General features: G+C 39.8%; 1 protein-coding gene across 5 annotated transcripts in view; it reads right to left on the reverse strand.

Moving 5' to 3' along the window:
• The window catches only part of ush1c (Usher syndrome 1C), a 40,713-nt gene extending 16,112 nt beyond the window's left edge, over positions 1-24,601 (reverse strand). Inside the window, exons 1-17 of one of the 5 annotated variants that reach the window (XM_034176915.1) lie at positions 24,484-24,601; positions 20,374-20,441; positions 15,525-15,668; positions 14,988-15,126; positions 11,701-11,809; positions 11,110-11,134; positions 10,917-10,974; positions 10,650-10,838; positions 10,492-10,551; positions 9,964-10,020; positions 7,161-7,303; positions 4,580-4,645; positions 4,303-4,460; positions 3,702-3,751; positions 3,228-3,389; positions 3,044-3,160; positions 679-1,338 (exon numbers count right to left, since the gene is read on the reverse strand). In XM_034176915.1, the coding sequence (XP_034032806.1) occupies positions 679-1,338; positions 3,044-3,160; positions 3,228-3,389; positions 3,702-3,751; positions 4,303-4,460; positions 4,580-4,645; positions 7,161-7,303; positions 9,964-10,020; positions 10,492-10,551; positions 10,650-10,838; positions 10,917-10,974; positions 11,110-11,134; positions 11,701-11,809; positions 14,988-15,126; positions 15,525-15,668; positions 20,374-20,441; positions 24,484-24,519 (2,241 nt within the window). In that variant the 5' untranslated portion in view covers positions 24,520-24,601. Of the gene's footprint in view, positions 1-678; positions 1,339-3,043; positions 3,161-3,227; positions 3,390-3,701; positions 3,752-4,302; positions 4,461-4,579; positions 4,646-7,160; positions 7,304-9,963; positions 10,021-10,491; positions 10,552-10,649; positions 10,839-10,912; positions 10,975-11,109; positions 11,135-11,700; positions 11,810-14,987; positions 15,127-15,524; positions 15,669-20,373; positions 20,442-20,575; positions 20,821-24,483 lie in introns of those variants that run through there. The other 4 variants (XM_034176914.1, XM_034176913.1, XM_034176918.1 and 1 more) reach the window with 4 other exon arrangements.
• Between the last annotated feature and the right edge of the window lie 892 nt (positions 24,602-25,493).

Raw genomic sequence — 25,493 nt, forward strand, 5'->3', positions numbered from 1 at the left:
CTCCAAAATCTAAAGCTACAGTGTGTAGGAATTAGGGGGTGTTTAGTATCAAAAATGGAATATATAGCATTTAGCATTGGTCATTAATCTATAATTACCTACAACAACAAATCTGTTTTCTCATAAGCTTAGAATGAGTCCTTCATATTAACATAAGCACGGGCCCCCTCAATGGAGGCCACCGTGTCAACAGTGGCCCAAAAGTGACATAATTATTCCACCTTTTGCATCACAGCTGGGAGACTGGAAAAAAAAAAAGAAAAAAAAAAAAGAAGTGGAATCACCCCCCCCCCCCCCCCCACACACACACACACACACAAACAAACTGTCTACGAGGTCCCAGTGGAGGCTAATAAGTTTGAGAACCCTCACATTTAAGAAATGGAGGCTCATACATATTGCTGATTACAAGAGAAGGCTAGGGAGCATGAATTCATGTTGCCAAAGAAGCAAAAAAATGATGGGAAACAAAATTGTTATGGCATATTGCATCTGCAACCTCACCACTAGGTGACACTAAATCCTACACACTGTAGCTTTAAATTTTACACCTCTAACAAGGGCCCGACTCTGACCCATCTAGCTTTGCTAACTAAAGAAGTGCAGTTTTCTGAGAAGGAAAAAGTAAGATCTCAAACATGTCTGACAAATTATCATTGTCACAGGACAAACTCTAACCTTGGGGCTCGAGGGGTAGGACATCTCACTAGTGTTCGACGAGTAAATCCCTCCTCTTGGGAGATATCCACCTGTTTCCCATTCGCTCCTATGCTCTGGAGGACTGGGAGGGTGCTGGTTTTGGTAATGATGGTGGCGGTACCCGCTCAGCGTGCCGTCTCTTTCTTTGAAATGTTGTGTGGGTTGAGGAGGAGGAGGAGGTGGTGGAGGAGGGGGAGGGGGTGGCGGTGGAGCAGGCCGAGGGGATGAAGGAGGCCATGATGACTGAGATGGAGGAGGATAGTGAGAGGAAGGTGAATGAGGGTGTTGGGCTTGATGAGGGTGAGGACGGCGCCCCTTGGTGGTCATGGTAGATGGGGCAGTAGGAGGCTTTCTTGCACTTGGTGGTGAGGGTGGCCGGCGATGTGGAGACACTCTGGTGGAAGGAGGTGAGTAGTTGGGGATGGTTGGAATTAGTTTAGGGGAGGGTGGAGGGAGAGGCAAGGGAGGGGGAGGCTGGTTTGAACTGGGTTGAGTTGGTGCAAGTTTCTTTAACGGACCCCTCAGGCTCTGATCTACTTCATCCAAGTTGATGTCATCCAGATCGGTGGTGGCCAAGTGGAGGCCGCCAGGGAAACGTTTCACCTTGGGCTCAGAAGGAGGAGAGCGTGGAGGGGACAACTTAAAGACACAATGAAGGGAAAAAATGTTAATTATCAAAACACAAACAAATCAAGCCTGAAAAGTTATAAAAAGGTTACTTTTCCTTCAAAACCGAAGTTTGTAATGGATTTTGATTAAATTTTATGAAAAGTAGGGCCTTAAAATTTTAACAAAATTTCTAGATCCAGAGATTTCCCCATTATTTGTACTTTAGGTAAACAACCCCCCCGGCCAATCTGCACTTCAGCTCAGTTAAGGTCTGGACCTCTGCAGAGCTATGGGCTCTCTGAATGCTCTAAAGTCAGGACTTATTTCATTTTTGAATGGTTTGTGCTATGAGCAAATGAAAATTCAAGATTGAAATTTCAAGCCTTCTCATATTCACAGTGAAATTTGAGTTATGCAACACTTAACAACTCAGTGGTGATTTTTTTCATGTTCATCCCCCAAATCCATCTCTGCATTTGCAGTGATATACTCTCCTTTGGGTGTATCCCTATCACACACAGCGAGTCCATCAAAAGTGGATTTAAACCCAAACTAATAATATTACATTAAAAAGGCAAGTTGAGTCATCCAACATCATTCACTGTAAATATGCAGTAAATTTACATTAAAATGGCTCCAGTTACAGTGTAGATCTGGGGTGGGCAACAGTGTGTCATGAAGGGCAAAGACAGTGCAGGATTTCCTTGCAACAAATCACCGGTGTTGATGAGTGCTGTATTAGTTTCTATACTATGACATGAAGGTGAAGACAGTGCAGGTTTTCTTCACAATCAGTCATCTCAGCAGGTGGGTTTACTGATGAGCTCCTCCCCTCAACTTAAAATCCTGATCATCTGTTCAATAAACCTGCCTTTACCTTCATGTCCTGGTATGGAAGCAAATACAGCAGTCAGGGAAGCCCGAAATAGGCCCACAGGCCCACTGATGTCGCTTATCCTCAGATTCCGTAGTGTGAAGTAGGTAAGTAAGTAAGTAAAATTTATTTGTAGAGCTCATTTCAACACAGCTCACACTGACCAAAGTGCTGTACACAGTCCATTAATTAAGAAAAATAATAATAAAAACTACACTTACAAACCAACTGTTTAAACTCAGATGATGTCAACAGACAACAATTAATTTACAAATGTAGTACGGTAAGACAATTATAATGTAGGGGACACCAGAGTAAAAAGATGTGTTTTAAGCCTGGATTTAAAAACTGTGGTTGGGGGGAAATCTAATGTCAGGAGAACTACCAACTGCAAAAGCTCTGCAACCATTTTGCTTAAACTGAGACCATGGGACATTAAGGAGACCTTGGCTCGAAGATCTAAAAGACCTGGGAGCCACGTGATATGGATAAGATCAGCTATGTAGCTTTGGGCCAGGGAGTTAACAGCCTTAAACATCAATAAGATCTTAAATTGAATCCTAGACTGGACTGGGAGCCAGTGCAGGGTGAGAGTCTACAACTCCCCCTGGATGGCAGCCAGTCCAATATAGAGTTACTTTCCCAGTCAAAGTTGGCACCCATTAGCAGCTGGGTGAACAGGAATGATGCAGATGAAGTATACAGACAGGTATTATGACAGACTCAAACTGAGATCTACATATTGGTAGCCCAATTCCTTATCCCACTGGGCAACCTGTCATAGCCTACTTCCCAGAATTTCTAGTACAACAACACATCTGCAAAGAGGGGACGTTTATCAGAGGTGGCGTATCAGTGTACCTCTGGGGATTCGTTTTCCACACAGGAGATCTGCTCCAGCCGAGTCTGGCAAAGACGCTCCACCCAGTGCTGCACTTTCTCAGACTCCTCGAGGTCCTCTCTCTCCGTCTCTGAAACCTGACATTGAAGCACAAATCATTAGTCTTTCAACGAGAGCTACTCACTCCATATCAGCTTTCTGTACCTCTTGAACCAGCCTGTTGATCTTCAGTTGCTTCTCTCGTTCGTACATCTCTTCTTTCTCCTTGGCTAGTTTCAGTTCAAACTCCATCTCTTTTTTGCTTTTCCTTTGCTCCTGCAGTGTGTCTGTTTTGGAGACTTTCTTTTTCTTCTTCTTTTCCCCTTTCTAAAATGCCATCAGTTGTAACATTACATAAGAAGTCGGGGGCAGAAAGTTGTACCACTACAAACCTGCACAGCACGACTTGCAAAGAGAGGAAAAAACAAAAAGAGGCAACATACTGGATGTGACTGGCACAATCCCAGCAAACCAAACGCTTCTGCAGTAGTTCAAACAAGGAAGGATATGAACGGAAATGCACAACACCCTTTTAGTTATGTCATGACCAAACGACAAGGTAAGAACCATAGAGGAGCCATTCCAAACTTTCTTTGTAGCCACTCTGACACCACACTGAACTCACGCAACTGACAATACCTTACGGATTGAAGGCAGTTTCCCCTCATATCGATAAAACCAGCCAAATGCTGAGGAATGAGAGGAATACAGGTCATTCTGACAAATATGTTTCAGAATTCTCTGAGCAGAAACAGAAACAACACAGCAATCAAAGAGAAAATCTGAAGTTTGCAAACCGTTTTAGAGTACTGTATTGTATTGTATTCTTAATTTCCATCAGCCTTTTGCAATATAGAAGCAAAATAACTTAGAATCGATAACTATTTTGGTTGTCAAAGGAAATCTAGTACTAACACTGTGTGCATGTAGATGTGGATGAATGTTGTCCTACAACAGCTGAGACAACAAACTGAGAGGCCCCAGACTCACTTGTCCATCCTGTTCTTCCTCCTCGTCTTCCTCTGGGAAGAACCTGGCTTCTTCATGTTAAAGTGGCGAGCAATAGAAAGCAGCACAGCACACAGCGGTGACAGAAGGAACGGAGAGCATGCAGAGACGAGGGGATATAAAGTGAAACTTTGCCTCCACATGCAAAAGTGGCAGGAATTTTAAAAAATGTAAGGTGTGACGTCACAGGACCCATGCAGTTCACTGAGCAGATTCTGCCAGGTGTGCTTACGAGAACTCTTAGACTTTGGGGTCGGAGAGGATTGTAAATCTGGTCGAGCAGGAGACGGGCTCTTTGGACTGCGAGGACTCTTGGGGCTTTTAGACCTCTCTTTTGTTCCCCAGTCTTCCTCCCACTCTCTGTTGTGCTTCCTTTCCACAGCATCAATCCTGCAGATGATGACAAAAGCCAGTGACAGATTCAGGCATGTGTGGCTCTACTACAAGTATTTTCTAATCACATCTTTTGTGTAACATGTAGTGAAAAAAAAACAAAAAACAAGACATACTTCTCCATTTCTTTCTTATAGCGATCTTCTTCCTCTGCAGCTTTCTGAGATATTTCCATCTTCCTCCTAACAAAGTCATGAGCAAATACATGTGGATCAACATAAAATTCCACATAAAATACTTAAGACCAAGCTCATAAATCCTTCACTTCAATGAAGTTGTTTTATATTTTATCCCCAAACAATGTCAGCATTAAAACAATAGCAATATCAAGGGTTCACTGATTCATTTACAGACTAAATCTTGACTAAATCTTGACTTAACTACGAGACACTGCATGCTTGAGACATAAACCAATTCGAGATCGACTGCAGGTCAGTTCATTTGTAAAAAAAAATTTCAGTAACATCACAGTTAGATATTTAGGTAGCACATACTTGGATTTTTTTTTAAACATTAACAATTGCCTACTACATCTACCTTCTTGTCCAACTCTAATTCACTCATTTACAGTCAGTTCTGTTCCAGTAAAATGCCGTGATTATATTATGTTGGAGCTGTTGCAATGCCTGAAAGCTTCAAATTCAGATTTCAAGATAATATCTGTGAATGGGTTTGAGTCACAAAGAAAATACTCACGAAATTTAAAATAGAAAATCTGGCATTTGAAAATGAATGCAGAGGAGGGTCATTTTAAATGCACAGGTAGATCTTGGGAATGAAACCCAAAAATGTGGATGACTCTGATATTACAACCCCTGGCAAAAATTATGGAATCACCGGCCTCAGAGGATGTTCATTCAGTTGTTTAATTTTGAAGAAAAAAAGCAGATCACAGACATGACACAAAACTAAAGTCATTTCAAATGGCAACTTTCTGGCTTTAAGAAACACTATAAGAAATCAGGAAAAAAAAATTGTGGCAGTCAGTAACGGTTACTTTTTTAGACCAAGCAGAGGGGAAAAAATATGGAATCACTCAATTCTGAGGAATAAATTATGGAATCATGAAAAACAGAATGCTCCAACACATCACTAGTATTTTGTTGCACCACCTCTGGCTTTTATAACAGCTTGCAGTCTGAGGCATGGACTTAATGAGTGACAAACAGTACTCTTCATCAATCTGGCTCCAACTTTCTCTGATTGCTGTTGCCAGATCAGCTTTGCAGGTTGGAGCCTTGTCATGGACCATTTTCTTCACCAAAGATTTTCAATTGGATTAAGATCCGGACTATTTGCAGGCCATGACATTGACCTTATGTGTCTTTTTGCAAGGAATGTTTTTACAGTTTTTGCTCTATGGCAAGATGCATTATCATCTTGAAAAATGATTTCATCATCCCCAAACATCCTTTCAATTGATGGGATAAGAAAAGTGTCCAAAATATCAACGTAAACTTGTGCATTTATTGGTGATGTAATGACAGCCATCTCCCCAGTGCCTTTACCTGACATGCAGCCCCATATCATCAATGACTGTGGAAATTTACATGTTCTCTTCAGGCATCATCTTTATAAATCTCATTGGAACGGCACCAAACAAAAGTTCCAGCATCATCACCTTGACCAATGCAGATTCGAGATTCATCATTGAATATGACTTTCATCCAGTCATCCACAGTCCACGATTGCTTTTCTTTAGCCCATTGTAACCTTGTTTTTTTCTGTTTAGGTCTTAATGATGGCTTTTGTTTAGCTTTTCTGTATGTAAATCCCATTTCCTTTAGGCGGTTTCTTACAGTTCGGTCACAGACGTCAACTCCAGTTCCCTCCCATTTGTTCCTCATTTGTTTTGTTGTGCATTTTCGATTTTTGAGACATATTGCTTTAAGTTTTCTGTCTTGACACTTTGATGTCTTCCTTGGTCTACCAGTATGTTTGCCTTTAACAACCTTCCCATGATGTTGTATTTGGTCCAGAGTTTAGACACAGCTGACTGTGAACAACCAACATTTGCAAAATTGTGTGATGATTTACCCTCTTTTAAGAGTTTGATAATCCTCTCCTTTGTTTCAATTGACAACTCTCGTGTTGGAGCCATGATTCATGTCAGTCCACTTGGTGCAACAGCTCTCCAAGGTGTGATCACTCCTTTTTAGATGCAGACTAACGAGCAGATCTGATTTGATGCAGGTGTTAGTTTTGGGGATGAAAATTTACAGGGTGATTCCATAATTTATTCCTCAGAATTGAGTGAGTCCATATTTTTTTCCCTCTGCTTGGTCTAAAAAAGTAACCGTTACTGACTGCCACAATTATTTTTCCTGATTTCTTATAGTGTTTCTTAAAGCCAGAAAGTTGCCATTTGAAATGACTTTAGTTTTGTGCCATGTCTGTGATCTGCTTTTTTTCTACAAAATTAAACAACTGAATGAACATTCCATAATTATTGCCAGGGGTTGTACACCCACACCGTTGGTAATATGCAACTGCAAAGGTGAACAGCCATGCAGACATTTCTGAACATTTGTTAAAGATAACACTGATGCCAAGAATGCAGAAGTAAAAGCCAGTCTTCAGTGTGGGCCTGACTTGATCCAATGCTTCACATCGACTAAGATGCATGACTGTATTCTACCATCTGCCTACACAACACAAAGTTTATTCTGAAGAGAAGAAATTTGTCTGGACACTCACTGCCTCTCTTTCTCTTGCTGCTCTTTAAGCATTTTACTGGTCTCCAGTGCCACCCGCTTCTGGTGCATCAGCTCCTGCCTCTCCAGCTCCCTGCGGGCCTCCGTGGCTAGGCGCTCTTCATCCGTCATGAATAGATCACTGCCCTGACGGAACAATAACAGCAAGACAAGGTTATCAGAAAGCGGCATCATCAATATCTATGAGACAGCCATGGAAGATTCCAATCCTACCAAATGTCTCAAAAAATGATTTCACATATTAAAGCCTCTTCAAATGGAGGTGGGAAACATGACTGATGCTTCCAATCTATATGTATTTTCAGTAAGATACGAGTATCTTTAGAAGCAGAGTGGTGGTTGTAGTGCAGTGAAAAGAAAAGAAAAAAAAAAAAACAGAAACTCAGTTAAATTGCTTCTATTGGCTATACTCAAATGAGTGTCTAAATTAAATTAACAAATTGGCATAAGTATTACTTAAGTTAATTTGGATCAATGGGAAAGGGAAGTCTAGGGTACCCTGCTGGAGCGGTTGCCCCCGCGACCCAAACCCGGAAAAGTGGTTGAAGATGAGATGAGATGAGATAATTCATTTAAGTGTTACCAATTGATGCACTTCATTATGTTGCTACTGGGCACAGTGGTTACTGTTGCCTCACAGCAAGAAGGTCCCAGGTTCGCTTCCCACCTGGTCCTTTCTGTGTAGAGTTTGCATGTTCTTCCCATGTTTGCGTGAGTTCTCTCTGGGTGCTCCTGCTTCGTCCCTCTTCTAAAGACATGCGGGTTAGGTGAACTGATGACTATAAATTGAATTAAATTTTCTTTGATTAACACCCGTAGCCAGTCTACTCTAAGCCTGATTCTGTCAGATCTCAGAAGCTAAGCAGTGTGGGTCCTGGTTAGTAGTTGGATGGGAGACCTCTTCAGAACATGAGGTGGCCTTCTTGGCGGGACTCCAGGTAAAACTGGAGTCCCGCCAAGAAGGACATCTGGCATAAAACTTGTGCAAAATACAAATGCGGATCTGGCTATATCTGCTGTGGCAATCCAGAACAAAGATGATCAGCTGAAAGGAAACAACCCCTAACTGGAATACGTGGGTTTAGAAAATTTCTGGATTTTTCTTGTTATCTGTAGTAGGTGTGTGAAGAAACAAAGGAAATTCTTACTCAATCGTGAACTTTTCTGAACTCTGTGAGGAGACATTGTGTATATGAAGTTTCACCTTGATAAAGTCTTTGTCAAGATATCGTATACAAAACGTTTCAGAGATTTGGCCCCCTGGTAGCCACAGTTAGAATGGGAACGTACCCAGCACTGAACATATCCAAGGTCTTAATGAGGTGACCTTGTGCACTTTCACCTTGATACACAAAGTCTTTATCAAGATATCATGAGCACAAGGTTTCAGACAACCTCTGGTGGCCACAATCACAATCAAAATACACTCAGTGTCAAACTAGCCTGTTGTCTTACTGAGGTGATTCTGTGTACCAGATTTTACTTTGATAAATTAAACCTTTATCAAGATATCGCATACACAAGGGTTCAGAGACTCTGCCCAATGACGCCACAATTAGAATCAAATGTTCTCAATGTCAAACATGTTTGAAATCTTAGTGAACTGACTTGTACTTGTGACTTTTGCACCAAGCTGCACCTTGACACTTTACCATGTGGCAACACAGACACACACAAGGAGGCCAGCAGTTCCTAGACCTGCTCTACCTTCGACAATCCAGGTAAAAAAAAAAAAAAACAAAACAAAAAACACACACACAGAAATTTATTGTGCTTGTATTCCAACATTGATCACCACTGGTTTGGATTACACAAGTATAATCAATTAATAATCACTTTTACCAGTATTTATGTTAGCTTTCTGAGTTTCAAATTGAATTGCTGTAGTTTTACATTACCACTATAATTGATTTTATGAAATTATAAAAACACGCAGGTATCAAGTACCAAGAACAGTCAGAGTTTAGACTTTTTGCTTTTGATAGCACATGTAATGTTACCATGGTGGACCTCAAATTCTAACAGAGCCATCTATTTGAAAATCCTGTCACACAGGCACTCACTAACAGACAAGTGGAACAGTAAACACGAAGAGGCTGCTTATATCAGTAAAAGTCTCTGAGCCCAGAGGCAAAGGACCTGGCAAATGCATGATGATTAATGCTGCTCCTGCAAACATCAGGACTCTGGCTAATGTGATGTCTCAAATGCAATATGTCCCTTTAGTGCGTGTTGAAAGAATTAAATGGAAATCAAAATGTACAGCTACTTTAACCATTTTTATATACACCCACCTTTTGCAATCACTTGTATTTTGTCATGTGTTCCTGTATAATCTACTAACTGTATTTGATATCCTGATAAATTTGGAAATCTTTCAAGTTTTTCTTTTAATGGTATTTCAACAGGGGGAGGGCACAATAACAGACAAACAGCATATGGAGATATTAGCCAATAATTAGTGTGCACCTGTAGTCCCTACCTAATGCGCATCTCAGAGGGAATGCACATTAGGTAGGGACGCCACACACTGGAGAAAGGAAGTGGGCACAGCTGGGAATGAAGCTCAGATCTTCTTGCTGTGAGACTAGAGTGCTAACCACCACACCGTCATGCCGGTCTCAGTGATTCCTTTGACTTTGACCACTTACTATCTAGCACATGTGTTTGTGAAGCTAACAATAATGTTGCTGAAACCAAAATAATTGTAAGAGGGGAAGATTACAGACAATACTGTGCTAAATAAATAGTTTACTGTTATGCATTTTCAAACAGATTGCACTTACAGCCCCTGTCAGAACAGTAATAGTCAGACTTCTGCTGCTCTTCAGGACTCTTACAGCCTGAGGACATAAACACAAAACACTTCAAATGAGACCATTATTTTAATGCATCGAGGGAAATGGAAACTATACCACAGTGGTGCACAGTACTCAGCACGCTGGCTCGTGTGAAGCCCACATAGAGCAACTCAAAGTAAAAGCTGTCAGGTCTGTTTCAACCAGGAGGCATTTTGACAGAAAACTAATCATCATTGGAGGTTTTTATTCTTGAAGCTGTGCTGGCAAAATGTTAGATGTTGTTCTGTAGGTCAGCGAGCTGAATGTGCCACAAAAACACAGCCAGTGGGAACACTTTAACTTCTACTGGCATTGTGAGCACAGTTGCAACAGATGAAACAATGATGCAGTAAAGTCCTTTAGACAAAATGTCAAAAACATACAAGATGTATTAAAAATTAGGAAATCTAACAAGCAGCAAAAGCAGACAAATAATTTATGTCCTACCTCTGCAGCTGCATAACCAAAGCTTACCTCTTTGTGGTCCACATTAGTGAAATCCACCCCGTTCACTTCGACAATCTGGTCTCCGACCTATATTTTGAAATCCAACATAGAGGACGTTTAGAGATGGGAGACATACACAAATCTGAATATTTCATAAGAGCATCGCTGTCATTTTGGTAAATTACCTCCAGTCCAACTTCTGCAGAAAGGGAGCCTGGCTTAACATTACTGATGTAGATGCCAGGTTTCTGGGTTGGCCCACTGGAGATGCTGATGCCCATACCCTTAGTGCCCACAAGGCTGAGGAAAACCTTTTTCTCTTTGATCTCTTTCCCTCCAATGGACGCCAAGCCTGCGACACTGCTTTTTTTCTCCTGAGTGAGAAACGAGGACTAATTCTAACAGCAAGCTTTCGTAATGACTAAAACACCAAAAACCACTTGTCAGCTCACCCCAGACTCAGATACAAACTGATCAACAAACTGCCACTTGAGGGGTTCATCTGACGAGCTGGAGAAATGAGAAAATTAAAAGCAAAAAAAAAAAAAAATGCACAGGAATACCATTTTAGCACACTGCTCACATTTTACAGTAGGCAGAGAAACATTTTCTCCACAGACAAATCATTTCAAATGCTGTCTGTACCTTTTTACTGGGATCATCCCAACATCTGAAAAGATGAAAAAACATAAAATAAGTGATACTACTTTAATAACTCTTTCATGTATCTAATGCAACACTTCCATTACACTCGGGAACCAATAAATAAATAAATAAATAAAAATTCTTGCATGGACTTTGAGAACGGATTTAGGGCAATTTTGGTGTGCTCAATCTGAATCTGAGGTCAAATTCCCTCTATCAAATCATTTCTTTTTCTTTTTGGCAATCTGCATGTTCCGTATTGATGTATTACGCAAATGTTGCTCATTCACTCATGAGTTTGATGCCATCAAGCATAAAAACAACTTCAAAAGCATAGTTTTTAAACCAGGCTCGCAAAATGTGAACAAGAGTCATAATTTCATTCATGGAGAGGTGTGCGAGACTGCAGCTTTTGCTTCAATGCTTGATACGAGAAATAATTTTTCATATCTCAAAAACGTCATGTGATTGGCAAAAACCAACACAAGATTCAGCACCCCCAAATTACCCAAAATCCATTGAAAACCTCCATGCAAGAAAAATCTTGTTGACCAGTGTTATTGATATGAAAAGACTCTGCAGTTGACGTACGTCTAACTTTGAGTGACACAGTCTTCTTAGTCTTGATAAGACTGATGACCTCCTCATGGATACAGGATGAGATGGAATATCCATTGATGCGCACGATCTCATCACCAACCTGTAAGTTAACACAGGATGGCACAATATACACATACAAGTAAAATATATAGTTGCTGTTACTTCATCAATTTGGCATTTATCTGCTGAATATACAAGTAACAAAATTACCCAATTTTACTTTGAAATTTTAATCAATTTATTACTTAAACCCATTCTCATTTCCACAGTTGCATCTTGGAAGGTCATGTTTGAAAACATTAAGAGGGTGTCTATCAACTGGTATATTCTGTCATTGTGGCATGTTCTTGTTTAAATCACGGTGGAATTCAACATGTTTAAAACTTTTATTTTTTAATTTCATTACAAACTTTGACATACTTTGGTAATCCCTTGCATTTTCATAGGCCCGGTGACATTTTTGCACACATCATGATATCACCCACAGATTTTCCACAAGTTGTGTTGGTGTGATACTACAAGCATGCTGTGATTGTTTTAGCACACGTCATACAGTACAGTCCAGCACATTACGTCATTAAAGTGCATGCTAGATCACATTCATGGACAGCTGTGAACCCAGAGGATCACATGCTCTTTTATTATGGACAAGCCGGTATGTGACCTTTAGAGACACATATCTGTGAGAGTGAGAATGGAACTAATCTTCAAACAGATCCAATGACTGGATAAGCTTAAAGCCTCAAGACAACCAGAAGAACAAGCAAAGCTGATTTATAAAACACAACTACACATTTGAAAATGAATATTGGGTTGTTTAATTTTTGGTTTTTTTGTAGCAGTAAGTGAGGAGAGGAGCTACGTCTACGCTACTTTAAACCATCTGAGGGGATACCATTAAACCTAGCATGAGAAGAAGAGCCTCTATAATCTACTCATTTTTTTATTTTAGCCCCCAATAAAAGCCTCGTGTTTAATATTCATAACTTTTGAATAACGCATTTTTAAAATGAAGCTCTTAACGGAGAAAGAGGCTTGGTATATTTCTTGGAATATTAGAAGTTGAGTAAAAATCCCAATATGGACAGGAGACCTATGATAATGTAAAAAACAAAAAAACAACAACAACAAAAAACACACAAGAAAACTTAGTTTTCAGTATAAAAAAAGCTATTACCAACAAGGGCAAATTGCCATCCAATAAAACCAGTCTCATAAATGGTCTGAAATTACATAATTTTTTTAAAACCATAATAGAAAGAATTTCTTTTATTAAATGTCCAACTATTAAGTGACAGCCAAATATATGTTTTAAATATAGTGCTTCACTCCATCTAGTGGAATAGTCTGATATTGTGACTGCATAAAACAGGCCACGTGTGTAACCTAATTACTCCCAAAAATAATAAAGTGACTGATCAAATGTAATTTATCATAATGTCTACTAATGAAGTAGACTAACTAACATAGGCACAAAATGCAAACAATTAATACATCCATACACAAAATACTACACATTAATCCTATGTACAATATATTTGCATAACAGCACTTTAAGTAAAAATAGTGGGGTTTTTATACAGTATGGTAAAGTAAGGCATAAACATCTTTAAAAAAAAAAAAGAAAGAAAGAAGGAAAGAAAGAAAAAAAAATCAACAAACTAGAACTTACATTAGAGTGTTCGGCTATGTTGAATCTTTAAAACGGGCCTTTTCTGTCATATACGAGGTCTGTTAGAAAAGTATCCGACCTTTTTATTTTTTTCAAAAACCTAATGGATTTGAATCACGTGTGCTTGCTTGAGCCAACCTTGAACCTTCATGCGCATGTGTGAACTTTTTCACGCCTGTCGATTGCGTCATTTGCTGGTAAGCAGCCTGTGTGTGAGGATGGGTGTTGTCTCTTGTCGGTTTTCTTTGCAAGGAAAATGGCGGAACGACTGGAGCAGCGCGACTGCATCAAATTTTGCCAGAAACTGGGCGACAGCCAGGTGGAAACCATTCGGATTATTCAGACGGCTTTCGGTGACGATCCTATGGGCATCACACAGATTAAGGAGTGGTACAACCGGTTTAAAGACGGCTGCACAACGGTGGAGAGCGAGCCACGCTCCGGGCGGCCATCAACATGCTGAAATGACCAGATCATTTCCAAAGTGAACGCTGTGGTGATGCGGGACCGTCGTGTGACTATCCGAGAAATTGTGGAAGAGGTGGACATCAGCACTTTTTCGGTACATTCCACTGTGACAGAAGATTTTTGCCATGAAAAGAGTTGCAGCGAAATTCATGCCGATGGCTTCGGCATGAAGCTGCTGACGGAGCAAAAGCGCCACCGTGTTGAAGTCTCACAGGACATGTTGTGACATGCCCACCTCTTCCAGAATTTCTCGGATAGTCACACGACTGAAAAGCCAACGAAAGCCGTCTGAATCTTCTGAATGGTGGAAGAGGTGGGCATCATTTTTTGGAGTCCAGCATGTCCTGTGAGACTTCAACACAGAGTTGCTTTTGCTCCGACAGCAGCTTCGTGCCGAAGCCATCGGCATGAATTTCGCTGCAACTCTTTTCATGGCCAAATCTTCTGTCACAGTGGAATGTGCCGAAAAAGTGCTGATGTCCACCTCTTCCGCAATTTCACGGACAGTCACACGACGGTCCCGCATCACCACAGCGTTCACTCTGGAAATGATCTGGTCATTTCAGCATGTTGATGGCCGCCCTCTCCACCGTTGTGTGGCCGTCTTTAAACCGGTTGTACCGCTCCTTAATCTGTGTGATGCCCATAGGATCGTCACCGAAAGCCGTCTGAATAATCCGAATGGTTTCCACCTGGCTGTCGCCCAGTTTCTGGCAAAATTTGATGCAGTCGCGCTGCTCCAGTTGTTCCGCCATTTTCCTTGCAAAGAAAATCCGACGAGAGACTCCACCCATCCTCACACAAAGGCTGCTTACCAGCAAATGATGCAATCGGCAGACATGAAAAAACTCACGCATGCGCACGAAGGTTCAAGGTTGGCTCATGCAAGCACACGTGATTCAAATCCTTCAGGTTTTTGAAAAAAATAAAAAGATCGGATACTTTTCTAACAGACCTCGTACAATGACTATATGGTATATGGTACCATATAGTCATTATATGGTATTGACACTGGCATTTAGGGATGTGATGTTCTAATTTGTTGTTGCTTGCTTTTTGTCCATGAATTATTTGCATTTTCAACAGTTTTTTTTTTTAGGTGCTCCATAAATACATTTCTCAACACTATTATTATTACCTGAAGGCCGACATTTCCAGCCTGACCGTCTTTGACAATCTGTGATATGTAAAGACCACATCCAAACTCCAACCCTCCTCGGACACTGAGACCTAGTCCATCAGGATGGGTACGATCCAGTCGCACCTCTTTCAGCTTCCTGCACAAAAATGAGTGAGAAAAAGATTAATACACTCAAAAAATGACTCATTGGATGAACTTAATTCAATTATGTTCAGGATTTCCATCGAATAATTACATTTAGCCCAAACTCAAATAAACCACATCCATGAAAGATATTTTCATTTAATTTGCTTTTGACTACATATATTTATTAGATGGAAATCGTGCTGATAACTGAATTAAGTTCATCCAATGAGTCATTTTTTTAGGAGTGTGACAAGCTTTTAGCAGGCTTAGTGATAGACTTAGAAATGAAGGGAAAAAAACATCCATTTGAATGTGGAAACAGGAATAATAAAAGTGACAGAATGAAGACACTTTTCTGATGTGATACAGACACACAGTTGCCAGGAGATGAATTTATGATGTACTCACCGTGACCGCTTGGGGGTGCGAAGGTCATACTCGACCTGATGTTTGAGTGGAATAAGGGGTCGGATGGCATCAAACAGAGGCAAACGCTTTGGTTCATTGATCACCAGCTTCAAGTCCCCCACCAACACTGGCAAATCCATAGACCTGATAGAGCAAGAGAGAGCTGAAGTGCTGTCACTGAAGAGCTTTTCAGGTAAACCATTCAGATGGGGCAAAATGTATCAAATCAAATCAATTTTATTTATATAGCGCCAAATCACAACAAACAGTTGCCCCAAGGCGCTTTATATTGTAAGGCAAAGCCATACAATAATTATGGAAAAACCCCAACGGTCAAAACGACCCCCTGTGAGCAAGCACTTGGCGACAGTGGGAAGGAAAAACTCGCTTTTAACAGGAAGAAACCTCCAGCAGAACCAGGCTCAGGGAGGGGCAGTCTTCTGCTGGGACTGGTTGGGGCTGAGGGAGAGAACCAGGAAAAAGACATGCTGTGGAGGGGAGCAGAGATCAATCACTAATGATTAAATGCAGAGTGGTGCATACAGAGCAAAAAGAGAAAGAAACACTCAGTGCATCATGGGAACCCCCCAGCAGTCTAAGTCTATAGCAGCATAACTAAGGGATGGTTCAGGGTCACCTGATCCAGCCCTAACTATAAGCTTTAGCAAAAAGGAAAGTTTTAAGCCTAATCTTAAAAGTAGAGAGGGTGTCTGTCTCCCTGATCTGAATTGGGAGCTGGTTCCACAGGAGAGGAGCCTGAAAGCTGAAGGCTCTGCCTCCCATTCTACTCTTAAAAACCCTAGGAACTACAAGTAAGCCTGCAGTCTGAAAGCGAAGCGCTCTATTGGGATGATATGGTACTATGAGGTCCCTAAGATAATATGGGACCTGATTATTCAAAACCTTATAAGTAAGAAGAAGAATTTTAAATTCTATTCTAGAATTAACAGGAAGCCAATGAAGAGAGGCCAATATGGGTGAGATATGCTCTCTCCTTCTAGTCCCTGTCAGCACTCTAGCTGCAGCATTTTGAATTAACTGAAGGCTTTTCAGGGAACTTTTAGGACAACCTGATAATAATGAATTACAATAGTCCAGCCTAGAGGAAATAAATGCATGAATTAGTTTTTCAGCATCACTCTGAGACAAGACCTTTCTAATTTTAGAGATATTGCGCAAATGCAAATAAGCAGTCCTACATATTTGTTTAATATGCTCATTGAATGACATATCCTGATCAAAAATGACTCCAAGATTTCTCACAGTATTACTAGAGGTCAGGGTAATCCTGCAGTTTAGCTAATTGGTGTGTGTCCTCTGGCTTCATGGATAGATAAAGCTGGGTATCATGTGCATAACAATGAAAATTTAAGCAATGCTGTCTAATAATACTGCCTAAGGGAAGCATGTATAAAGTGAATAAAATTGGTCCATGTATCAACCCAATAACCACGAAAACGGAAGAAAAAGCTTGTTTTTGCCATCTCTGTCTACATTCACCTGATATACCACACAAAGTCTATCACAGTACAGACCCCCCACCACCACCACCACCAGAAAAAAACTCATGCTAACTGGACAGACTGTGCTCCTGCTGAGGATGAGTGTTTATATCATTGCACATATCATGAGTAGGTTGGGTATTTGTTATCACAGAAATAAATCTTGAGTTTGTTTTTTTTACTATTATTATTAAACAAAGTGTTGCAGTGAAAACTGGGATGAAACACTGCTCAGTGCCCTCTCAGCACTTTTATGCCCAAAAAGTGCTATATGTACACAGGGCCCAAGTCCTGTTTGAGAGAACACGAACACACACACACACACACACACTACATGGTGTGTTTCTCCATGCAAGAAAAATCTTGTTGACCAGTGTTATTGATATGAAAAGACTCTGCAGGTTCAAGATTCAAACAAGATTCTCTGGTCTGATAATACAAAGATTGAACTCTTTGGCATGAATGCCAGGCATCATGTTGGAGGAAACCAGGCACCATCCCTACAGTGAAGCATGGTGGTGGCAGCATCATGGTGTGGGGATGTTTTTCAGTGGCAGGAACTGGGAGACTAGTCAGGATTGAGGGAAAGATGAATGTAGCAGTGTACAGAGACATCCTGAATGAAAACCTGCTCCAGAGTGCTCTTGACCTCAGACTGGGACAACGGTTCATCTTTCAGCAAGACAATGACCCTAAGCACACAGCCAAGATATCAAAGGAGTGGCTTCAGGACAACTCTGTGAATGTCCTTGAGTGGCCCAGCCAGGGACCAGACCTGAATCCAATTGAACATCTTTGGAGAGATCTGAAAATGACTGTGCACCGACGCTTCCCATCCACCCTGATGGAGCTTGAGAGGTGCTGCAAAGACGAAAGTGCCAAATTGCCCAAAGACAAAGACAGCTGCAAGCTTGTGGAATCATAGTCAAGAAGACTTGAGGCTGTAATTCCTGCCAAAGGTGCATCAACAAAGGATTGAGAAAAGGGTATGAATACTTATGTACATGTGATTTCTTTTTCTTTTTTTATAAATTTGCAAAATTAAAAAAAAAAAAAAAAAAAAAAACATTTTTCATGTTGTCATTATGGGGTGTGGTGAGTAGAATTTTGAGGGGAAAAAAAGAATTTACTCCATTTTGGAATGAGGCTGTAACATAACAAAATGTGGAAAAGTAATGCGCTGTGTGAATGCTGTCTGGATGCAACGTATATACAATCTATGGTTTATCCCCAAATACTGCAGTGTAAAGTGCATAAGAACCTATGACTCCCCTGGACAGGACGCTAGTCCATCACGGGTTACTACCTGAACAAAGGCTGGTACCCAGTTACTGCTGCAGCGACTGGAAAACAATGATTAAGTGTTTGGTCCAAGGACACAGAAAGGTGGCGTAACAGGGAATTGAACCTGGGTCTATATATTATAGGTAGCCAGACTCCTTATCCCAGTGAACTAACTGCTGTGCAAATTTTTTAAATTACGCAATAAATAAATAAATAAATAAAGTCACCTTTTTTTCAATTGAAAGAAAAAGGGTAAGTCATTTAAACTCTGCTGTGCAAAATCTTCCTGCTTCTGCCACTTTAATTATTCACACGTGCTGTTTCCACTGCATTTGGAGGATGAACATAAAAACAGCTTTTGTAGATAACTGGTCAAGCTTGGTGGAAAGTGGAAACTGATCTGAGCCATAGAGCTCCTGCTCCATAGAAAGATGAAATGAAACCGAGACCTGTAGAACGTCATCACCTCTGCTCTGCATCAAAATAAATAAATAAATAAAATTAAATAAAGCATGTTATCATAAACCCTACTGAAGCAGACAGGTTGAGTTTCACGTCTGTGACTACCAGATATGACTGTAACATGATAAAGAGATTCTGAAACTTTAATGTGACGAATTTTCCGCAGTTCCATACTTGGACACAAATGAAACTACCCGTCTACAAACAATAAGTCACCAACAACTTGACCTACAACTATCAATCATTTCCAATAGGGATAGGACAACTGGTCATAATAGTCGACTATGACTAGCTAACATCCAACTCTAATTGACGAATACAATTTTTTTTTATTCGTCGGCTAGTCAGAAGTCATTTATTAAATTCATTTAACCCTTAAAAGAATGAACCTGTTGGCGGTGCCATCAATCCCTTCACTCGGTGACGAGAGTGTGTGAACCTTGGCAGGTGAATTAGTCAGCTCAAATGGGTAGTCTATGACTACTAAATGAATGCAGTTATTGTCTTCATGCTAATGCTGTTTTCTGTATTTGTGATTTTGTGCTTACATTTGTTAAAATAAATGTACCACCATGAAGATCCAAAACTGGCTTAATTCTTTCAATGTCAAATTTAGACACAGACTAGTCAACTAGTCGATGACTAATGGTACCCGACTAGTAAACTAATGATTTTCATTAGTCCCAACCCCTAAGTTCAACAATCATCTCATCTGTAATATGTATTTTTTCATTGATGTATAGAGACTGTTTGGTATGCAAAAATATACCAACAACAACAACAACAAATACTGTTGTTCTTCACAATTTCCAACATATAGTTGTTGTTTTTTGTTTGGTTTTTTTTTGGGGGGGGGGGGGTGGATGGATGGCCAAGAGTCCAGAACCTAAAGACATCAATTTGACAGTGAAATATCAGAGAAAAACATCAAGTGCAATTACTTAAACATTTAGACAATCATTAAATCAGTCATCTATTAATTTTATGGTAAATAGCTGATCAATTAACAGTTCTACCAATACTTCTATAAAGAACTAGAAATTTTACTCTACACCTCCCTCATGTTTCAGTATGAATTGATGTTTTAAAGTCAGGGTACGGTTAAAATCACAGTATATTCCTGCCACATTTCTTCATACAGAAAAAAATTGTATATTTGACAAAGATGTGCATAAAATTAAAAAAGATGAAATAATACTTGAAATGTTTAACAACTGGCTTGATAAGCCACAGTTTCTGCATCCTAAATATTCTGCCCGACATTTCTGCATTGCATTTTGTGTAATCACACTAAAAAACAAACATCTGGACACGACAACATATAATTCGTAGTCAAGGTTACAGACTACATTTATTTACTTATTATAAACAGCACATAGCCCATGGTTCAGTACTTTTAAATAGTGGGAGGCTGGTTTTTTTTTTTTTGGTTTCACATTTTATTATAGCAACCTTACTAACAACACTTAAACAGTGATTGAACAAAAAAGAGTTATTTATCATGTCTCAGTATTGTATTGTTTTGCATGGCATAAAGAAAGAATTAAATGAACCATCCACCCACACTCTAACCAGGCAGAGTCACAAATATTGGTACTCACTGGTGATACATGCGGAGGACATCGTATAAGTAATCCTTCTCTGCTGCATTGTCAATCAGCAGGTCCACCTGCAAGAAAAATCAAACACCTGATTCCATCTGTGGAGATTAAGGAGAAACAGCCTGATACACACTGCTCCTCTCTGTGATCTCTCACCACTACAGGGGGCGAGACAGCAGCACCGTGGACGCCTCACACTGACCTGATAGCGGCTGAGGTGCTGCAGAACTGTTTTGAGGAAACGCTTTGGCCAGTCACTGATGTAACACATTTTCCTTTTTCCAGCTGTGGACCAAACTATACCCCATCTAGGCTCAAAGCGTGAGCTCCTTCCTGCATTTACTTTTGAGCGTTTTTAAAGACTGGACCGTACACTACAAAACAGGCTTTAGGCTGATGAAGATCCACAGCTACGAGCCGGCACAAAGTACTGCGCCCTTCTAACCATCAAAACACAAGGAGGAAATAATGCTGCACAGCAAAGGAGAGGCTGCACCACGAAGGTCAGCAGTGTCAGCTTACATCTCAGATACAAGAACATTTCCACCACTGTGTTTCATCTCAAGAACATCCACTAAAAAGTTTAACAATAAGAGCGCACAAAAGGTTTCTAGTAAGACTGAAGCATGTGTTACACTAATAATAAAGGATTGTACTACACTATGTGTGCCTTCAGTGTCCTCATCATGAATGTGTGTGCATGATATGGGGTTTATGGTTGTCAGAAATTTCATCAACTCAGACCACTGACACACCAGCCTGCCACTCCTGCAAGCTGAACTGCAAACAGACTTTGGCACCATAAACCGTCAACGTAGGCAACCACAGACCAGGAAGATGGATGTTTTTAAAAAGGTGCACCATCAACTTTACATATCTGGCTTATTTTGAACAGTAAAATCATGTGTAATGGAGCCAGTACATGACTTATCAATGAGATGATGCATACAAACTAATCAACAAATAGCTCGAAAATCTGAAAAATTCTGATTGTGTCAGATTCTCACTTGTGAGAATTTGAGTCTTTTCTGTTTTATTGAAGAGAATCAAGTTACAAACCAATGTACTGCCATAGAGTTTTAGAGGTTTTAACTGCTCTTGAACCAATTAAAAAAAATGTTTAAACAAATTTCATCCAGACATCTTATTGTTGCTGTCTTCAACCAGTTTCTACATAAAGACCAAAACCTCTTAAACTGGTTTAGAGCAAACTAAATGTTACATAATGTGGATTGAAATGGTTCTACACCAAAGACAGAGAAGTTTAAATTGATTTTAAACCACTTGAAATGGCCTAGATGCAAAGTATTTAAACAGCACTACATTTGTGATATTTTGTTAAAACTACATTTGAGATTTGCTGTTATTTGGTTTAAGACTGTTGTTAAAAACAAAAAAACACAATTCAAAGACTTCTTCTCCATAGGCTTGAAGAAAGTGTGACATTCAAACAAAGAATTGTTGGAGAACACTAAAAATAATTGATATATGGTAATAGTTGCACATGCAGCCAAACTATGGACCTTTGATCCATTTTTTACTGCATGTTACAAAAACAGTGGCTGAAGCCAGGGGCAGATCCAGGATTTTTTAAAGGGCGTGGGGGTGGATTTGTGAACAAGTCTCGCGTAACCAAGAGGTTGTGGTTCCTTCGGGTGTTCTGGGGCATGCCGCACAGAAAATTCAGAATTTTTAGGTACCATTTCCTGCATTTTGGTGCATATTTCACCACAAAATACAACCACAGAGAAAACACTTTATAACCTGTTTTTTTTTTTATTAATTTGAACTTGTACAATGGTGAATGCGGTGCTGTGACATTACGATGACAAGTAACAAAGAAGATTTGAAATATCTGTGGCTAAAAAAAGTGAACACCGTTGCTATACCTTGCTGAATCATGGTCTGGTACAAATGTATCAAGCTGACTCACATGTTGCTGAACAGAGGGTTCAAAAACATCATTCGCCATTTTTTTTTTTTTCGGTCCATGATAAAGGTCTGCCACTGGCTGAAAAAGTTCAAATAATACAGACAACATATCCAAAAAGCCCAATTCCCTCTGTCACAGACATGCACGTAAAGACTGCGACTGCACACTAATGGACCAAGTGTGCAGTTTAACGTGCCAGACCTATACTTTGTGACGTGTGCAAGCAATTGATGCACGTCTGTAATATAATGTTAGCACAACCTTGGACCATCTGGATATCATAGCATGTATGACAATGTTACTGGATTCACAGAAATGCAAGGGGCTGCCAGAGTGTATTAAAGTTTGCAATGGATAAAAGAAATTGTAAAACATTTGAAAATCCTGCCATTGTTAACTTGACCATGGCCCAATGTCAGAATATCTGTTAATCACAGACACCCTTCTGGACCACTCAAGTACAAACAAGGTTTCAAACCATGACCTTCTGGGATGCATATTATTAACTATCCCATGTACACAATTTAGCACAACATACTTTGAAATTTGAAAATGGCAAGTGCATGTTATAGTACCAACACACACACAGAGGGAGAAAATAATCTCCCCATAGGAACAAAGCTTGTTTGTGCCTTGGTGTCCCCTCAACCTCTAATTGCGACTGTAAATTGTCTCGTCGTTCCACTCAGCTGCTCATCTCTGACACAGTTTATACTGTCAGATGCTAAGTTGCCCTTTGTGAAACATCTGCAAGATGGAACCCAGCCTGGTTGCAGAACAGATGGCTTTGAGGTGATCTCAGCATGCTCTGGGACTGAAAACCCCCAAAACATATCATGTTCCCATCCACCATTATCTTTTACTCATGTTACATCTTCATAAGTCTTCCTAATCCTGTAAAATACTAGTATTAAACATACAATTGCAGGTTATTTATGCCCAGAATTTGAATCACATACCACACATCTAAATAACATTTTACCTTATCTTTATTTGTATTCAAAATACAACTGCAGACAACAGCAGTGTATATACCTTAACAACATGGGATAGGACAAATTTTTTTTTTTTAAATTTGTAATCATGAAAAAAAAAAACGTCCACAACTCAAGTAAGTCAATGATTTTTTTTTATTTTGCTTTTCTTACAATTCACTGTAAAAACCAAGAAACTCACTTTTCAAGCATAAATGACAAGGTCTATGCAACGAAAACAATGACAGGATTTATAGGTTATTCATTGTCAATTTGCTGGAATTAATAAAGTGTTTGTGCAAAAAATAAATACATGTTTAAAAAATGTATATTTGACACTTTGTTTATAACTAGTAACTGTTTAATCATTGCAATAAATGTCAAACACTGACCTAATCAAATAATTATTTAAAAAATAATAATATCTGACTCATCCAACTTCTCAAATGCCAGTTTAAACAATAGGCTGTTGTGTTTTAAAGTGTTTTAAAATAATATAGTTTTGGTTTTAAACAGCTCTAACACATTGAACAAATGGTTGAAATTGGACATAACGTGAATCCATTTAAATAAGTTGATTAAACTGATTTTACAAGGTTCTATAGCTAGGATTGTTTAAAGTGCTTCCAGTGGTTTTAAACTGGATTGAAACTAGCTACCTGCTAATTTTAAGTGATTTTTAAACCAGATTTAACCCGGTTAGCATTTTTAAGCTGTATCAGTAAATGGAAAGCGGTCATAAACTTACTTAAGGGGGAAAAACTGGTTGTGACAGGTTTGCAAATATGAAATCAAATTTCTGGATTTTGGTCAGTAATTGTTAAATTTTAATCACTGTGGTATAACGTTTTTTTTCTTGTCTACCTTATAATACAGAATAAATGATCAGTCAATTCTTTTTTTTTTTTTTTTTTTTAGAAAGACAAGCACAAAATTTGATTTAAAATAAAAACACACACTTATGCAACCCTGGCATTCTATTCTTAAGAGTTTATGATGTACAACAAATTTAACTAAGTCTGGATTTTATTGTGTAAAGTCCCACATTCTGATTTTTTTTTTCAGCTCGATGGTTCAGGCCTTTACCTGCGTAACATCCCACAGACACCTGTTTGTCCATGTTTCTCAGACAGGTACAGGTAGACAGCAACAACAACAAAACATATTTAACTGTCCGTCCAAACTTAAAAGTGTTTTCTTTACCTTGTGCCTAAATTCCCGAGCTACTTTCTGCTCCATAACAGAGGTAGCAGTCGACCCACTGAGCCCAGGAGATCTCACTGGCCGCAACGACACGAGTCAGCCTGTCAAACACGCACAAATAAAATCAATTCACTTCCTGTTGGGATTTTCACAGTCATTCCGGAAGCGATAATGACAGGTTAAAACCATAGACTTGCTTTTGCTCCAGTCCAGATAAGCAAATTAATAATGTTGTGACTACATATATCACAGTTTTCAATACAGGAATTTTCACCTGACGCTTGGCAAAACGTCAAGAAAGTTACTTTAGTTTTTAACTTACTCCTGCTGTACGAGGTCTGTCCGTAAAGTATAGGTCCTTTTTATTTTTTTCAAAAACTATATGGATTTCATTCATATGTTTTTACATCAGACATGCTTGAACCCTCGTGCGCATGCGTGAGTTTTTCCACGCCTGTCGGTGACGTCATTCGCCTGTGAGCACTCCTTGTGGGAGGAGTCGTCCAGCCCCTTGTCGGAATTCCTTTGTCTGAGAAGTTGCTGAGAGACTGGCGCTTTGTTTGATCAAAATTTTTTCTAAACCTGTGAGACACATCGAAGTGGACACGGTTCGAAAAATTAAGCTGGTTTTCAGTGAAAATTTTAACAGCTGATGAGAGATTTTGAGGTGATTCTGTCGCTTTAAGGACTTCCCACGGTGCGAGACGTCGCGCAGCGCTCTCAGCCGCCGTCGTCAGCCTGTTTCAAGCTTAAAACCTCCACATTTCAGGTTCTATTGATCCAGGACGTCGTGAGAGAACAGAGAAGTTTCAGAAGAAGTCGGTTTCAGCATTTTATCCGGATATTCCACTGTTAAAGGAGATTTTTTTAATGAAAGACGTGCGGGCGGATTGCAGCGTCGGCTCGCAGCCGCCGCGACGCTCCGTCACAGGAAAAACACCTCTGCTGGAAGCCTTAAGGACAAGTTGGAACATCTCCAGCTGATAAACAATTTCTCATATACTCACTGC

Source organism: Thalassophryne amazonica, chromosome 8 (assembly GCF_902500255.1).
Source record: "Thalassophryne amazonica chromosome 8, fThaAma1.1, whole genome shotgun sequence".
NCBI classification, from domain to species: Eukaryota; Metazoa; Chordata; class Actinopteri; order Batrachoidiformes; family Batrachoididae; genus Thalassophryne; species Thalassophryne amazonica.